At 44.5% G+C, this 18836-nt stretch overlaps 1 protein-coding gene across 1 annotated transcript in view; it reads left to right on the top strand.

Moving 5' to 3' along the window:
• lars1b (leucyl-tRNA synthetase 1b) overlaps window positions 1-18816 on the top strand; it is a 30272-nt gene extending 11456 nt beyond the window's left edge. Inside the window, exons 17-32 of the mRNA XM_076273788.1 lie at window positions 888-953; window positions 1176-1258; window positions 1663-1801; window positions 2317-2529; window positions 3931-3988; window positions 4143-4206; window positions 5902-6085; window positions 6511-6601; window positions 6948-7088; window positions 7609-7749; window positions 11409-11519; window positions 12002-12112; window positions 12869-12973; window positions 13386-13481; window positions 17188-17320; window positions 18092-18816. Coding sequence (XP_076129903.1) covers window positions 888-953; window positions 1176-1258; window positions 1663-1801; window positions 2317-2529; window positions 3931-3988; window positions 4143-4206; window positions 5902-6085; window positions 6511-6601; window positions 6948-7088; window positions 7609-7749; window positions 11409-11519; window positions 12002-12112; window positions 12869-12973; window positions 13386-13481; window positions 17188-17320; window positions 18092-18297 — 1942 coding nt within the window. The 3' untranslated portion in view covers window positions 18298-18816. The remainder of the gene's footprint in view (window positions 1-887; window positions 954-1175; window positions 1259-1662; window positions 1802-2316; window positions 2530-3930; window positions 3989-4142; window positions 4207-5901; window positions 6086-6510; window positions 6602-6947; window positions 7089-7608; window positions 7750-11408; window positions 11520-12001; window positions 12113-12868; window positions 12974-13385; window positions 13482-17187; window positions 17321-18091) is intronic.
• The last annotated feature ends 20 nt before the right edge of the window (window positions 18817-18836 follow it).

Consider the following 18836-nt stretch of genomic DNA (forward strand, 5'->3'; position numbering starts at 1 on the left):
ACCTGCATGAGCACACACAGACTGAGAGACTGCTCATTGGAAAACTGAGTTGTCTGTAAAACTCAAAATGACCATGTTTTCATTAAATGCGGATGAGGCAACAAATGGAAATATGAACAATATCTAGAATGTTCTGATTCGTTAATTTGATGAGGAAATGGGAAGTCTTGCAAAGTTGATTTTATAGATTTTACTTGGTGTTGAATTGCATATTAACAAGAAAAAAATCTCCCCTTTAAACACTTTTGGCCTGAAGTAATTAAATAAGAGTGTGTTAAAGCCTTTCTACGATATTGCTGCAGTAGAAAAGAACAGCAATGGCTAATCAGCAATGGTCAGGGATGGTACTAAAATATATTTTTGTTCATCAGGAAAACTCAATCTCAATCAAGAACACTCTCAATTCGCCTTATTCACATGGTGGCCATTGGCGGCTAAAACGAGGCTACAGGGTACACAAACCATAGGATTGTTATGTTCTATGCATTCACCTGTAGGTGGCATTAATTATATAGTAAGTGTACCCTGTAGCCTCGTTTTGGTTTAAACAATGGCCGCCGTGTGAATAAGGCGAATACTCCCTTTACTTTGCTGTTTGCATCTTTTTGTACATTAAAAACCAATAGGTCGCGACCGCAAAAGGGGTGCTATCTCTATAGGTAGATATGAACAACGTATGACTTATGGCCTGAAAAAAGTTCAGTCAAACGATTTTTTTTCACTTTAATCCCTGAGAACTGTGGATATATGCACATTTTACACAAACCTGACATTTTCATGAGGTTTGTAATTGAACATTGCTACGGAGTGTTTCTTGGGCTGGTAGTGTGTGAGGACACCAGTGTTGTCCCACTTTGTGACCGTGTGTGTTTGTCTGTGCGTCTCAGGTATCTTGATTATGGTGATGCAGAGTGGAAGCAGCAGGCTATGGATTGTTTGAAGCCCTTGGAGACGTGAGTCAGCTCTTTTTGCTCTTTTTTTTTCTTGCCGATTCATTGTCGGGGCAAATAAAAAAGCTATTATTAGCTAGAATGCTGCCTCAGATCAGGGTTTATGCATTTCTGTTTGGACATGCACTGTTACAATATTAAATCTTCTGCACTGGGATGATCCCAAGACTGTTGGAGTGTGTGCTTACCCTTTGACCTCTTGTGTTTCCATGCCATTGATTTAAGGTTCTGTGAGGAGACCCGAAAGAACTTTGAGGCCACACTAGCCTGGCTCCAGGAACACGCCTGCTCCCGCACCTACGGGCTCGGTATGTTTGGGTTCATGCCCCGGGCCATCTCGTCTTGCCCATGAGCTCATTTAGCAACTAGTCCATCCACCGTCTGGTCTTCATAGTGAATAGGATTTGGCACAATGCTGTAAAAAGCCAATGCTAGCCTTTTCTGAATGATATTAGTTTTACCTTTTTTTTTTTTTACTTTTTTGTTGTTTGAACCATTAGAATGAGCAAAAGCACTAAATGAAGGAGGTGTTATTGAGAAGAATAGTTATTTTTCTCTCTGCTCATCGATGCTCAGAGCGCTTGTTTGTTTTTGTGTTTATGCTTTTTTCAAAAGTCCTCAAATGGCTTGATTTAGCAATCACCTGGAGAGCCCTGGGAAGTGCCCCCACCCCTGTCCCTCTTTTTGTGATCCTTTGTCTCTGTTGCCATAGGAACCCGGTTGCCATGGGACGAGCAGTGGCTGATTGAGTCTCTGTCGGACTCCACCATCTACATGGCCTACTACACGGTGGCGCACTTCCTCCAGGGAGGGGTTCTTAACGGCCAAGGGCCCTCTCCTCTGGGCATCAGGCATGTTCCCGGCCGCCCCAGACACACGCACCCCCAACTCACAGCAGGCCCCCTTGCACTTCACTCTGGAGAATACAAAGAAAAAACACTTGTGCCAGAGACAATATCGCACCTGCTACACACACACACACACACTCTCTCACACACACACACACACACACACACACACACACACACACACACACACACACACACACACAGTCACACACACACACGGTCACACTTGTACTCCCTCCCTGCACTCCCTCCCTGCATCTTGTGGTACCACATGATAGATGAGTCGAGTGCAACTAAGCATACTGCAGGATAGAATGAGACTGTTGAGTTGTATTGAATTGAGAAGCATTATGTAGTCATGAAAGGGAGTCTTTATAGAGAAAGATGAGCTCAGCTGAACACATCTTATGTATCATGCAAAGCACAAAACAAAAACACAGCTTCTTTCTTACATTTTATTTTTTCAATCCTTATTGATTCATCTCTTTCATATTGTTTTGTTTTATTTTCCATCTTAGGCCTGAGCAGATGACAAGGGAGGTGTGGGACTTCATCTTCTTCAAAAGCTCCCCCTTCCCCAAAACAGACATCCCCAAGGAACGCCTGCAGAAGCTGCGCAGGGAGTTTGAGTACTGGTACCCCGTGGACGTCCGTGTGTCTGGGAAGGACCTGGTGCCCAACCACCTGTCATACTACCTGTACAACCACGTAGCCATGTGGCCTAACGACAGGTAGGTTTCAAAATATACATATGTGCGCTCAAACACACACACACACACACACACACACACATATACTGTACACACGCATGAAGGGCAAGTATGGTACAAAATGTATTCATGTACATACACACACACACACACACACAGACACACACACACACACATACTGTACACACGCATGAAGGGCAAGTATGGTACAAAATGTATTCATGTACATACACACACACACACACACACACACACACACACACACACACGCACACATACTGTAAACACGCATGAAGGGCAAGTATGGTACAAAATGTATTCATGTGCACACACACACACACACACACACACACACACTCATATACACACTCATATACACACACACTCATATCCTGCTGTCCAATTAGTTGTCAGTCTGTTTGATCAACCATACAGCCATATCATATAATAGCAAGCAAAACACACAAACAACAGCAGCTGAGCCTATTCTCAGAGGGTTGTTAGTCTCATCATTGGTTCTCCAGTGCCAGACACGTACCAGGATACACAGCCACACGCGTGTAGTGTGCTTCACATCCACACACTGGGATACACAGCCACACGCGTGTAGTGTGCTTCACATCCACACACTGGGATACACAGCCACACGCGTGTAGTGTTCTTCACATCCACACACTGGGATACACAGCCACACGCGTGGCACACGAAGAAAAATTATATTTCACGCTAGTCTGAGAGTCATGCAGCTTGGTGTAACCCCCTAATCACGACACATTGTTTGTATCCCAGCTGTCTTTTGTGTTCTCAGCACACCTGTGTTGTGAGAATATCTGCTGGCAGAAGTTTGACATTGGAAGCTGAAGTAGTTAGACACAGCAGCCTCCTGAGAGCCTCTCTCTCCGGCAGACAATTTAAGGTCATCCTGAAGACCAGACCATCTTCACTCTCAGTGAAATAAATCTACCCAGACACCCACATCTCCCCATAATGCCTTAATATAGGTCTTAAAGTGCTCTAATTTGGGAAATGGCTGACCTCTTCCTACCCTGAGAAATCAGACTCTGTGTGTGTGTGTGTGTGTGTGTGTGTGTGTGTGTGTGTGTGTGTGTGTGTGTGTGTGTGTGTGTGTGTGTGTGTGTGTGTGTGTGTGTGTGTGTGTGTGTGTGTGTGTGTGTCTGTGTGTGTGTGTAATGGTATAACCATTCAGCCTGTCTTTTTAAAGTGTCTCTGTCTGTGGTTTTCTATTTTGTTTCTTTGTGCTAATGAAATGGAAAGGCCTGCTTTTCAGTTGTCAGTTGACCTTTTCCAAAGTAATGGCTTCGACTAACAAATATGTCAGCGCTTGTCTGATTAGCCAGTGAAGTTTTCTAAAATTTTTCATTTTTCTAAGGAGAATCTCTCTTTTATTATTTTTTTTAACAGTCAGAAGTGGCCCCAAGCTGTACGTGCTAATGGACACCTGTTGCTTAACTCCGAGAAGGTAATGGATTTGTCTTTCTGTGCTGGCTTTGTGAGGCGTGCATGTATATTGGTAATGTAGTCTTTTGGTATATGTGTGCGTCCATCTGTCTGTTGTTTTTCTTCTGCATCCTTTATTGGACGCGTTTATCAAACTGCTTTGTGTTGTTCGACAGATGTCTAAGTCCACAGGGAACTTCCTCACCCTGAGCCAGGCGATCGGCAAGTTCTCAGCAGACGGTGAGTGAACCAGCAGCAGCAGCAGCAGCAGCGGTAACAGCAAATGGACCGAGTCTGCCCTGTCCCAGTGCTGGACCTCTCGTTTCGGTCCTTGAGCAGTGTGGATGACTGTTCCAATCAGTGATAATTGTTCTGCCGCTAAAGCGTTAAAGGTACACTCTGTGATTCTGGCGATTGTTCATTTTGAGCTCAACAGACAATCAAAGTTTAAACGCCTTTTGTGCCTCTGAAGGAACGTGGTTAAATGGTTGGAATTATGTATGGCTCAGTCGAGCCATGATGCTTCTTTTTACATTTACAAAGCCAGCACATAATGAACGGACAGCTAGAAGGATGTGAAGAGCTGAATTTGACAAAATGTGCACTAGACTTGAGTCACAGACTGTACCTTTTAAGATCGGAGCTCCTCCTTCTGGTGATGCTACCGTCTTCGGATGGTTATTTGAGGACATTGGGAGGTTCTGTTCTTGGAAAAACTTCTCTAAAATAAAGTTGGGAATATGTTAGTAAAGAACTGTGAAAACTGTTCTGAGCATCTCATGCCCAGTATAAGCCTTTCAACTCATTAGGCAAAACCCACACATTATCTCAAGGCACCCCGAGCAAGCCATTGAACATAGTAATTATCACAGAATATACGTCCCCAAGTGCCATATCCATTTTCGCCACAGGCAGTCAGGGTTGTATCATCGGTGTGTTTGGTTGGGAATAGATTAGGCCCCTGCTGAGTGGTGTGCCTCTAGGAACGTTGCTTGAACCGTGTGTGTGTGTGTGTGTGTGTGTGTGTGTGTGTGTGTGTGTGTGTGTGTGTTTGTGGGCATGTAAGTGTTCTGTGTAAGAGATCTGAGAGGTGAGGACAGCGTTTCTCAGCGTTTGGTTTAGTGGTGGTGAAGTCTTTAAATGGAGGGGTAAAAGCCTGAGGTGTTTTGTGTTTAGAATAGAATTCCCTTCTCGGAGACAGTCCTTCTGGTGTGAAATAAGTGTGTGTACAGATGGCGTGTGTTGCCTCTGGGCTTTAACTATAGATATAAATGTGTGTGTGGCTGCTGACAAAAGATGAGTCACTGTGGGTGGCTTGTATGCTTGAGGCTATGTTTCTTCTGGGTATGCAGGGTCTACCTTCAAATGAACCCACTACCTTGAGTGCCTTCCTTTTTTATTTAGCATTTGGGGCATTTGGTGCAACAAGTACGTACAGTACATAAGTACATATACTCTTTTGATCCCGTGAGGGAAATTTGGTCTCTGCATTTATCCCAATCCGTGAATTAGTGAAACACACTCAGCACACACAGTGAACACACAGTGAGGTGAAGCACACACTAATCCCGGCGCAGTGAGCTGCCTGCAACCGCAGCGGCGCTCGGGGAGCAGTGAGGGGTTAGGTGCCTTGCTCAATGGCACTTCAGCCGCGGCCCACTGGTCGGGGCTCGAACCGGCAACCCCTTCGGTTACAAGTCCAGAGTGCTAACCAGTGGGCCACGGCTGCCCCAAATAGGCCCATTGAAGTGTGTCTGTCTGTCTGTCTATCTTAGCTGCTTTGTAAGCCATTCATGTACAACTGTAGCTTGGTGAATATTATTCATTGTCACATTTACATTCACATTGCGCTGTTCTCCAGTTTGGATGTGTGCATCCAGTTACCACCACATCTTTTTTTCCCTATCGGTGTGTAAACATGTGTTTCCTGGACAGGTATGAGGATGGCGCTAGCAGATGCAGGCGACACAGTGGAAGATGCCAATTTTGTGGAGGCCATGGCCGATGCAGGCATCCTGCGTCTCTACACCTGGGTGGAGTGGGTGAAGGAGATGATCGCCAACCAGAACAACCTGCGCGTCGGGCCAGCCGACTCTTTCAACGACCGCGTGTTTGTCAGGTACTGACCCCATACGGCTCTAGCAGAACCAGCAGGCCATGCAGGGGCATGAAGCGAGTGTTGCCTAATGCATTAGACTCATGCCTGATGTGGCATAAGAAGGGCCGTGCCAGTTCGCTGAACTCCAGCCAGGAGGAATATAGTTAGAGACGCACTGTGGGTCCTATCCACCAGTTTCTGAGTGTGGTTACTCTCATCTTGTTTTACTATGCAGATATATAGAAGTGTTTTATACCCTTTCACATATCCGTATGATGGTTCATAATGCAAACCATAGTGTGGTGGTGGTGTTTGATCCCATATGAAAGATCTGGATCTGTATTGTCTCTGGGGCAGATGCTAATGGAAATGTCTGCTGAGGCTTAGAGAGGAGGTCTGTGATGCATCCTGTCAATTTGTTTTCTATTCTCTCCGTTGTCCCCCAGTGACATGAACGCAGGGATCCTGCGCACAGAGCAGCACTATGACCGAATGATGTACAAGGAGGCCCTGAAGTCTGGCTTCTTTGAGTTCCAGGTAAAGCCTGTCTGTCTAGAAGTCTTGATTTAGAGTCTGCCCAATGACACTCTAAATCAATGCACATAATTTTTACATTCATTATGAATTTATGCAGTTATAGTGACTACATACCTGATATGTTTATACCAGATTATATCTCTTGAGTTTTTCTTTTAAGCGTTGACGTCAATTGCTATTAATTCAACCTGACAGAAGCAGACCCTGCAGTAATGTCAGCAAAAGCTTCTTTATTCTCACATTGACACAGAACAGCCGTATCAAGCCACCATGACTGGTTGACTCATGACTCAAATTATCCATATGATCTGACTGTTACTATCCGTTACGGCTATGCCGTCTTCAGGCTGCTAAGGATAAATACCGTGAGCTGGCGATCGAGGGCATGCACCGTGACCTCGTGTTCCAATTCATCGAGCGACAGACCCTGCTGCTGGCGCCCATCTGTCCTCACCTGTGTGAATACACCTGGTCACTGCTTGGCAAGGTGAGCCCCACACCTTTGGAGTGGTGTTTGCTTGCTCATGTGATTGTTTTCACGTGGGAAGGACAGGAAGAGAAAGGGACAGATGAGTGTGTGTGTGTGTGTGTTTGTGTGTGTGTGTGGAAGATGTTGTGGCAGCGAGATGACTTTCCTAGTAGGTTTGCAGGTTACTCACAATCTTGTGTGTCTTTTTTTAAAATCAAAATCGCCCCCCTGTCAGGCAGAAATCACCTGTTCTCCTTTCCTGATCAACTGATCAATGCAGAAATGCAATTCCTTTCAATCAAATGCATTTCTGTGTGTCATGTATATCTTTTGATTATTCTGTTTTATGTACTTTATTTTGTAAAACCTTTTTAAAAAAATGTACAGCTATTGCCCTTTTATGCTTTTATTTACTGTTATTGACTACTCTTTGCTTCTGTTTGTGTAAAAGTAAATAAAGTAAATAAATAAACACTCTATAAATAAATAAATAAAGAAGGAAGTGTTATGAATAAACGTACTTTACCTTCCATTGTAGACCACGTCCCTGATGAAGGCCTCGTGGCCAGTAGCTGGGCCGGTTGATGAGATTCTGATGCGATCGTCCCAGTATCTGATGGAGACGGCCCATGATCTGCGCCTCCGCCTCAAAGCTTATCTGCAGCCGCCCAAAAGCAAGGTACTCTCAGCACACCTACCAACACTTCCAATCGGAACACTTCCAATCGAACCTCTACTTTTCAGTGCACTCCATCTGCATTCGTGGCTCAGAGGATTGGACCTGTCAGGAATAGTATTGGTTGCCAGCTCCTTTGAAAAAGACCCTGATAAAGTTCTGGAGTCTGGACCATAGTCTGCTGATTTCTGGGTCACGTTGTCCCTGTGGATAAAGTTCAGTCGAGCTAGTGTAGCAGGCTGGTACTTTGTTCTTTTTTCCCCTATTCCTTTCTTTTACTGCATTTGAACGACTGCGTTTGAACAATTGCGATTGCAGATGCTCACCCGTATAACTGGTCTGTGGAAGAAGGGGGAAAAAGCCCCCACTGCATCTGCCTTTGAATCCGTATCATTACGCAGCAGCACCAAGATATGGTGACCCTCTACCTAGTGTGAGAATTTGAAGTAAATCCCACCTGTGCTTTTGCAGTTATCTGAGTGGACACACTTAGACAGACAGACCCGATTACAATACACTTTGCGCCCCTTCCATAAAGGCTACAAGATAAAGGTTGTACAGTCATGCAAGCTAATAAATTAGCTAGGTTAGCAGATTTTGTTAAGTGGTGCAAAATACATGTTGGAGTTTAACAATTGCACATTATCTGCAATTATACATTTAGAAACAGCTAGCAAGTTAAAGGATTCCAGCTTAGCAACAACCCAAACTTCTTCAAAGGCTTCTTTTTAAACAACCCATTGTTTTCTATGTGAGCCATACATGCATGCATAAATACATGTGTGGCAACAGGGCATATTTATAAGTGGAACTAGATGTACCGCAGAGCGGTACAAAATATGACCGCCGCCCAGTCCAGCACATTTTTTCCACAAAAATAAATCACGCTGAAAGGCCTATATGATTCTAACTGTCTCACTAAATTGCATTATCCACACTCAATTCTCACTGATATCTGCTAGACAACAAGTACCAAAACATGATTAGTTCATAGATTTCACATGTAAAATTAATTTTATACAACCCCACCTCCATCTTGCCTGTTCATAATTCTGAGAAATTCTTGAATTGTGTGCATGTACATGTTTATGTTATGCGTGTGTGTGTGTGTGTGTGTGTGTGTGTGTGCGTGCTTGTGTGTGTGCCTGCGTATGTGCCTGTGCATGCAAGCGTACATATGTCTACTGTGTGAGTATGTGTCATACGTATGATTACTGTGAATGTATGTGTGTGTGTGTGTGTGTGTGTATCTGTTTGTGCACATGTGTGCACATGAAATGGGTTAACATGACCCCTGGAGGCAAACATACGGAAAAAAATGGTCATCCTAGGCCCTACAGTTCTCAAGATATTCACAGAGAACTGTGTCTGCCCTACCCTTCTTTCGGGCGGTCCAGTCCAGCGGGGGGGCTACAGATCAAAACGAAAAATTACGGTTCCATGCTATCCATGTGGGGGTACATGCCCACCAAGTTTTGTGTACCCCGGTCTTTCAGTGTCCCGGGAATCCTTGTTGGTGTACGTCACTAAATGTACACATAAATTATTTTATTGTAAGGCCCCCCATGAACGAAAGTACACAAAACTTGGCATGCATTCGGAGGGTGTCATAATGATCCTACACTTGACCTTGTCAGCCAGAGATATTGTGATGAAAACACCTAATTTTTTGCTTTTTAATTTTTAACTAGGTGGCGCTATACATAAAATAAGTGGTAATGGGATGGGTTGACATGCCCCCTTAAGACCAACATACATAAAAAAGGTGGACCTCCTAGGCCCTACGGTTATCGAGATATTCACAGAAAACTGTCTCCGGCCACCTACAGGCCAGTTGGTGTATAGTAACATAAATTAATTTATTGTGTGGCCCCCCATGAACGGAATTCCACGAAACTTGGCGTGCATACAGAGGGTGTCATAATGATCCTACACTTCCAATTTTGTACAGTTTTGACTTTGTTAGGTCACAGATACCTTCAATTACAACACCTCATTTTTACTTTTTTGTGTTTAACTAGGTGGCGCTATACATGAAATGAGTGGTTATGGAATGGGTTGACATGGCCCCTTGAGATCAACATACAAAAAAAAAAAGGTCCTCCTAAACCCTACGGTTTTCGAGATATTCACAGAAAACTGTGTCTGCCCTACCCTCCTTTCGGGGGGTCCAGTCCAGCGGGGGGGCTACAGATCAAAACGAAAAACGATGGTTCCATGCTATCCATGTGGGGTTACATGCCCACCAAGTTTCGTGTACCCCGGTCTTTCAGTGTCACGGGAATCATTGACAGAAATTTGGGCATGCGAAAAAGAAAAAAAAAAAAAAAAAAAAAAAAAAAATATCTGACTAAACCTATATGACCGTCGCTGCGCGGCGGTCATAATAACAGCCTCCAAGGTGTTGGAGGTGTATTCCAGATATGGCACGAAGACGAGATTTTGGAGTCTCTGTGCCTCCAGATTTTCATACAATAGGCCATCTGGGTGGCTTTTATCCCTTACATGTATGACCGTGTTTTTTTTTCCGAATATTGAATTAGTCAGTCAGCGCTGTAGCGACTGGATCCAGACCCCCCCACCCCCAACCCTATGTTGACACAACTTTTGTAGTTTCAGGGGAAAATTTTTAATGGTTTGCATAAATTGTCCGAGTGCTAAGTGCGGTTTAATGGTTGAGACTCGGTGTCTCTGAGCAGCTGTGCTGAGACTGTGTCTCTGCTTCACTTCTCCTTGCTCCAGCTCATTTCCCCCTTCTGCAGTAGATGGATGTGCACCCCTCAGTAATACATCTGGATATGCGTCTCTCTCTCCACACTCTTTCAGAGGGCTGTGTTGAGCAGCACTCCCATCCCACCTAAACAGCTATCACTTTCTTTCTTTCTTTCTTTCTTTCTTTCCTTTTTTCTCTTTCCCCGTCCTTTTTGAGTGTGCTGCAAGTGAGCCATCCTGAACGAGTCGCTCTCCACAACTCTCCTTGACAGCTGTCAAGTAGAATGACCTTCACGTGGGTCCAGATTCCCTCAGACAGGCGGGCACATTTGCAGGGGGCTTTTAAAAGAGCCCTCTCAGAGCCCCCTCTTTCTAAACTGGCCTTACGTAATGGACCAAAGTGCCAGTCTGAGTGGGGCTTTTCTCAGCTTCGTACCCATGGCCGCAGAGTAATGGATGTCATGCTGAATTAGAACCCTTCCACTCTGATGTGACCGAGTGAAGGGGCGGGGTCACATGTGGATGGATTGATGTCACAAAGCCAATGGGCCATGGCTTGCTTTGTGATTGGTTGTTCAGTTGACTTCTTTTCAGTACTTGTGTTCCTCTGGTTGGTTACTTTGAAGTGAGCAAATGGTAAATGGGGCTGTCAAACTCTCCAACGGACTGTTTGAGCTGTGGCTGTGATTTTTTTTTGATGCCCTGGGTTAAAGAAGAGAAGCTGTTTTGGTGGATTTTTAGAGTGTCAGTTTTGCACTGACCTTTGTAATTTCTCATGCCCTCCCTTCTCTCTCCTGTCCTTCACTTTTCACTAACCAGAGGGGAGACTCTGAGCATCAAATAGGCTGTCCAGTGTCTGTCGTGGGCCAGAGAACACTGTCTTCAATTTTGATGCCCGGTTGAAATCTGTCTTCTTTCTCTGTCTCACCTCACCCTTTTTTTCGGAGCAGAAGGGAGACGCCAAGCCTCCAGGGAAACCCTCACACTGCACAGTGTATGTGGCCAAGACCTATCCACCATGGCAGCATAGCGCCCTCTCTCTGCTGGGCAAGTATTACAAGGTAAGTACCTACTGAAATCAACTAAAGGAAATAGCCTGCACGCAGACATGTCCCATGCATCAGATGCCATGTAACACAGCTCAAGATGTAGCACAGTTTTTGAACATTCATTTTAACAATATAATAAATGAATCTTCTCTGTGCTTTGAGACAGGCACACTGTTTACGTCTTGTAAGAAGACTGCAATCACATGGGTTATTAGGATAAGGAGAGTATAGACCTATGGATGACTGACTGATCAGGCAGTGTTGCCCAGCAACTATAGCAATCATTTTCACCCTCATTAAATAGACCAAGATGCATTCATTGTGCTTTGGTACCCATGTTCAGTAGTCCAACAATGTATGATTCAACCATTTCTTTATTGTATGTTGTGACCATGTCTTTTCCTCCCAGATGAGTTTGCCTGTAGACTAGTTTGTGTATGAGCTATACATGGTGTAGTGATTTGTGCCACTCCTCTTCCCCTGTGCGTCTGCAGAGCAGTAACGGGAGTCTGCCCGATAACAAGGTGATTGCGGGAGAGCTGGGGGCCATGCCAGAGCTCAAGAAGTACATGAAGAGGGTGATGCCTTTCGTCGCCATGATCAAGGTGAAACTGACAATTTGTCAGCCCCCCCCTCTCTCTCTCTCTCTGCTGCAACTGACACTCTCCTGCACTCACACACACACACACATACACGCACACACACACGCACGCACACATAGTCTTGCTCTCTCTCTACCCTGCCACACTGCCACTTGCCTGCCATATCATCTTTCTTTCTGTTTTCGATTGACTCTCTTTTCTGTCTCTTTTTTTATCACAATCTCTTTCCCACCCTGTTATCCTTGGTTTTCTCTGTCCTTTTTTGCCCTCTCATTCCTCTTCTGCTTTTGTGCCATCTACTCTTCATTTTTTTCTCTCTCTCTCTCCTCTCCTCTCCTCTCTCCTCTCCTCTCTCCTTTCCTCTCTCCTTTCCTCTCCTTTCCTCCCACCTCTTCGACTGTTCCCCCCCTTACCCTCCTCCCTCCAGGATCAAGGGCAATCTGACAGCCCTGAGTGTTTCTCTCCCTTGTGTGTGTGTTTGTGTGTGTGTGTGTGTGTGGGTGGATGAAGTGAGCACAGAGGTGTACAAGACAATATTTCTCAGTATCTACCTACCTCAGTATCACGGACAAAGTTCTGCAGGGGATTGTCCCCAGAACCACAAATAGTAGTCTGTTTTATTGAACAGTAAATTATTCTAGTTTGTTTTAAACTTTTATTACACATTTATGAGTGAAAATCGATGTAGGAAAAGAGCAAATGTCAAAGATTATAAAGAATATGCTGTGGTAACACCGACTGGACTGTGTGGTTTTTCAGGAGAACCTGGAGAAGAGTGGCCCTCGTGTGTTGGACCTGGAGCTGGAGTTTGATGAGCGTGCCGTTCTCCTGGAGAACATTGTTTACCTGACAAACTCACTGGAGGTATTTCAGCAACTTGGGCTAGGATGCACCACTCAATACACAAACTTACCCCTGCAGTCTGTTGGTGAAGTGCTCACACAACCAGATTGTATTTGTTGTGTGCCTGTGTGTATACGGAATTAACTGCTGGACTGATCTGGACATAAAATATTAAGTCCAGGATGGAGAAAGGTGATGTTTCAGGATGCTGTGAGTGTTTGTTGTGTCCAGGGGCTAGTGTCCTTCGGTGCTGCTGCTTTAGTTCCGCAGCTGACAACACTCAAATGATCAAAACATCTCAGACCTTCTGTGCATTGTAGATTGCAGGCCATTTAATATTTAATTGCGCAGCATTCACTCCCCCACTCTCTCTCCATTTCACTCTCCTTCTCTCTGTCCCCTCCTCCTCCTCCTCTCTCCATCCCATTTTCAGTTGGATCAGATAGACATTGTGTTTGCCTCAGAAGCAGATGACAAAATAAAAGAGGACTGTTGCCCGGGGAAGCCTTTCAGCGTCTTCAGATCTGAGGTAAAGGAGACAATGTCAGGATAAAAATGCACGTACACAAGCACACACAGGCACACACACACACACACACACACACACACACACACACACACACACACACACACACAGATTATTGTCTTACTTTTATGCAGATGGACACACATGAACAGACACACAAAACCTTTGTACTGTCGAGAAGCTGGCGGTTAATCAGCCTGGTGTCGAGAGACTAGCTGTGCTAATTTTAGCTGCGGTTTTCATTGTTATCTGCCTGCTGACTGCTGGGGTTATATATTTCTCTTTGCATCACAAACAGCCTTTATATAGACTGATGGAGTCGCTGTTGCAGTGTGTGTGAGGAATGTCACATGTCACATGTTACTGAATTATACATGCCTAGCACCACACCCCTTACCCAGCACACTTCCTCTTGCCTTTAGCAGAGAGTTTGCTTCCTTTATGTAGAGCCTTCCAGAATTATAGGCACACTAGACAATTGAAAAAGCTAATAAAAAACTTTTAATCAGGCATTAATGTACCTTTATTTGAGGTATGTTTAGGCTTAGATTAAACCAACCATTAGCACTAAAGCACATATGGTTATAGTAATGGTTACTTCAGGATTTACTTTGTGATTTACAACATCATAATAACGACAACACATAGTACACAATGCACTAACACTGTAAGAGCATCAGCTATATTAAAACAATCTACTATAGTTGAGTATTGTTTAATAATTTAATCATTATTACATTACATTATTTACAATTACAATAATTTAATCATTATTACATTACATTACGTTAGATTTGGCTGACGCCTTTTATCCAAAGCGACTTCCAACAAGGAAAACAATCAAGGTGCGATAAGGACAAGTTGGTGCATCAGTGAGTGCCATTTTCATACAGTCAAGTGTCATTTCTTGTCAGGTGATAAGTGCTAGAATTAGTAAGGCTAGTTGTAGGTAGTGCTACGAGAGGAGATACTCTCTGAAGAGTTGGGTCTTCAGGAGTTTTTTGAAGATAGAGAGGGACTCCCCTGCTCTGGTATGAACTGGTAGCACGTTCCACCAACGGGGAACAACAGATGAGAAATGTTTGCATTGCCGTGGCAGAGCCAGACGTTGTTCGTCTGAAGGGCGTAACGGTCTGGAGCTAGCATATGCCTGTATGGGGGCGTTCAAGTAAGAGGGAGCAGAACCAGAGACTACTTTGTAGGCGAGCGTTAGTGACTTGAATTTGATGCGGGTGGCCATAGGTAGGCCGGTGTAGCTGGGTGAGCAGCTGAGTAACGTGCCTTTTTGGGTTGGGTAAAGACCAGGCGCGCTGCTGCGTTCTGGATTATCTGAAGGGGTTTCACCATGCAGGCTGGGAAACCTGTCAGGAGGGCGGTACAGTAGTCAAGTCGTGAGATGACTATGGCCTGTACCAGGAGTTGGGTAGCACATTGAGTCAGGTAAGTTCTGTTTTTCCGTATGTTGTAGTGTGAGAAACGGCATGACCGGACGACAGAGACAGAGCATGATCTGAGACGGTTAGTTGGTTATCGAGTGTGAAATTTCTTGCAGCCTTGGTAGGTGCAACAAACTGGGAGTCAATTTGGCTGCTGATGTGGTGATGTATTGTAGGCTTAGCTCGGAGGACCAGCAGTTTGGTTTTTGAGAGGATAAGCTGGAGGTGGTGTGTCTTCATCCATGTATATATGTCTCAGAGGCAATCAGAGATCTGTGCAGAGACCAAGGGGTCATCAGGTGGAAATGATTGATAGAGCTGTGTGTCGTCTGCATAGCATGAGTATGAGTATGAGAATGAGAATATCAATATCCATTCACAGGGTATGAGCCGTGCAAATGGATAATTGGCCACAGAGAGGTGGTGTAGATAGTAAAGAGAAGGGGTCCCAGCACCGAGCCCTGGGGGACCCCTGTGGTGAGATGTAGTAGGACGGCTTCATCTCAGGAGTCTAGATACCTCATTCTCAGAGAGAGGTGCAAATGCAGAAAATGAAGTGCTGGCAACTGTCAGACGCTGTGGAAGTGCAATATCTGATTCGGTCATGCCCTGTGGGGAAAAGGAGGGACATGTAGAGAATTGGCTGCTGATTGCCGCCACTTTGTTCATAAAAAAATAGGGCAAAGGTATCAGTAAGGCTGGACAGAAGAGGAAGAGGAGGAGGAGGAGGCCGAGGGTTGAGTACTGATTTGAAGGTTGAGAAGAGTTTCAGAGTGTCTGTGACACTTAATTTTGTTATTGTAGAAAGCCGTCTTTGCAGCAGTGATGCTGTCTGAAAAGGTATAGGAGTGATAGGAGTGTCTGGTAGTTTTTGAAGTCATCGGTTAGTTTAGATTTGTGCAATTTTCTCTCTGCGGCTCTGAGTTTGGTGAGCAGCGTTCGGAGGGTATTATTTAGCTATGGGTGGTGAGTTCATCCAGACATGAGCCCAGTGTGGAGCAGAGCAAGTCTGTGGCATCATTAACCTCCAGAGAGGAGAATGTGCTGAGTGAAGGTAGACCGGAGGCAACCACAGAGGAGAAGTGGGTTGGTTGACGTTAAACCGGATGAAGAAGTGATCTGAGAGTGGTGTCACCATGAGGTTGTGTGTGGTGCAGTTCCGAGTGAGGATCAAATCAAGCTCTCTGCTAGCTTTGTGTAACATTCGGTTAAGTAAGGCAAGAGTGAGTTGACCTGCACAAATCAGAGAATGGATACATGAAAAACTTGATGAGGCTATTTGTCAGCAACCAAAGTACAAAGTAAAAATATATATATCCAAAGACCACAGTTTCAGAATTTGAATTGGTAGTAGCTTAGGGTCACCATGTCTTCAAATCCACCATAAGATGTAACCTCCACACAACAGATTGTTTGAATGTTATGTCAGAAAACCTTACCTATCTTTTCCTAGGGTTATGACTTACTTAGATTAGCATAGAAATAAAGATGGCTATTGAGAAAAGCACCTAATACCAAACATTAAATATGGTGTATGACTTGCGATACTATGGAGCTGTTTCCCTGCAGAGACCTTGGCTGTACTGTTCGTGTAAATGGCATTATAGATTCTAGAAAGTACCAAGTGATCAAAATCAAAATATGGCTGCCTCTGCCAAAAAGTAAAATGTACTCATGGTTTTAACTTCCAGCAGGACCATGATCCAAAGCTCACATCAAAATCCACTCAAAAGTGGTTAAATCGGAACAAAATTAAGCTTTTGCCGTGACCATCCCAATCCCCTGACCTACATCCAATTGATGCGCTCAAGAATAGAGCACATAAGAGAGCCCCAGACCAAATCTGGAGAGATTCTGCCTTGAAGAATAGTCAAAAACCCCTTCCTCATCACAAGAACAGACTCATTTACTATTTTACGAACTCCCCTTTGCCAACAGAACAACAATGAGTTGGTGCCAATAATTATACCACTTTTTAAAATATTAATCTAGTGATGCACCTTCTTATGGTTATGGGCTCATATAGTTTATATATGTTTTATTGGTTGATTGTAGACAAGATTTGATAAACAGAAAGGGGAATTTTCTCCAACCTTTTCCCCCTCCTATTGAATAAGGGTGCCGATAACTCTGGAGGGCACTGCAAGTACGCATCCTGTGTGGGAATGCATGCATCTGTTAGTTACGATGGACAGTGGTTTTGGTGAAACCCCTATGAGTTTCTCTATTTGACGAAATCATGTGTTTGATCCCTTCTCCCCAACCCCGACTAGCCCGGCGTGTCTGTGTCCTTGGTGAACCCGCAGCCCGCCAACGGCCTCTTCACCACCCGCATCGATATCCGCCAGGGAGACAGCCGGGACAGCATTGTCCGTCGGCTGGCCAAGGTCAACCGCTTCATCAAAGGTGAGTGTGTGTAGAGGCTCCCGCTCGGCCCCCGCTGGGCCTCTAGCCCACCCCGTTCACACAGAGCGCTCTAGCCGCCACTCACTGTCTCTCCCATCTGTCTCACAGTGCGGTCTCCTGTCTGCCTCAGTGGGAGGCAGTGATTTATGAGACATGGCTTTGACTGCTGTGTGTGTGTCTGTGTGTCTGTGTGTTTGTGTCTGTGTGTCTGTGCTTGTGTGTGTGTGTGTGTGTGCATTCTGTTTGTATATATTTATGTTCATTTATTTATTTGCTTGTTTATTTATTTATTTGCTAAAGTCTCCAGACACTGTTGTTCAGAGAAGAGAAAAAGCTGCTATTCTGGCCCAGAATCCAAGAATCCAAACCAGGGCAGGCGTCACAGTGCACCCCCAGTGCCCCCCATTAGCACATCATTTGGGCTACGCTTTCTCTACTTCGATGTTTTGAAGATGTTTTTTTTTTTTTTATATAAAAGAAAGATCATCACATTGCTTGGTTGTGCAGCATATTGTTAACCCAAACACCATGCAGTGATGTCTATGATAGTCATGTAAAATGTTAATTCGTGTCCTTTTTAGACTCAGTCCAAGCATTCATTAAAACTCACCTAAAACTCATCTCTGTTCATATTTAGGAGTTTTGTTTCATGTAAACAATCCTCCCATGGCATAAAATGGCTTGGAGATAGTTTTATTCGATGTCTCCAAACCTAGTCCAGACTCCTCCTGACATTAAAGATGCTTCATCTGTGTTTGTCTCCAATGGCAGATCTGTCCAAGGTGAAGCTGATGCGCTATGAGGACCCGTTGCTGGGCCCACGGCGGGTACCCATCCTGGGCCGCGAGGAGCAGGGAAAGCTGCCCATCTCCGACAAGTCCACCTTCCACATCAACCTGCAGGACAAGAAGGTGCACATGACGGACAACGGCCTTAAAGTGGACATCGGGGACACACTGGTGTACCTGGTGCAGTGAAGAGCAGGGGTATACGGTTTGAAGGGTCTGCTCTCATCTTGGACAAGATGGAAGCTTCCTGGACAAGATGCAGTGACATGGGACTCTTTGGATACATTTTGTAACAATGTTTAATATGATGCAGTGATAAAAAAAAAAACATCCTTGTCCTCTCTGTCCATTCTGTTTGGTTAACTAACTGTGGGCAGGAATAGGAATCAGTTGTCCACTTCATCTATCTATTCAGGGAGTCTAGCGGGCTTCTGTGCAGACTGTCTGTATTCAGTGGGATTACCCCAGTGTTTGCCAGCTAGCTGTACATTTGTGAGCTCTAGTTTGGAGCAGTAGTCCACTGCTTACTGCTAGACACTATAATCTCCCTTTTTACTGTTTTTTTTTTTCCTTTTCTTTTTGTTTGTTATTTTTCAAGCTCAGTTGTCATTGTACAATTTGTATGTCAACCCCAACCCAAAATAAATGAATAAGCGTAAATGGACAGATAAATATATGATGACAATAAAAAAAGGATACCATTCTAAACTCCTTGGATGTTTTTCTCT

Source organism: Alosa pseudoharengus, unplaced genomic scaffold, assembly GCF_046254945.1.
Source record: "Alosa pseudoharengus isolate Yale_2024_CS ecotype anadromous, Long Island Sound unplaced genomic scaffold, YU_APseudo_1.1 YU_APseudo_1.1_scf_8, whole genome shotgun sequence".
NCBI lineage: Eukaryota > Metazoa > Chordata > Actinopteri > Clupeiformes > Clupeidae > Alosa > Alosa pseudoharengus.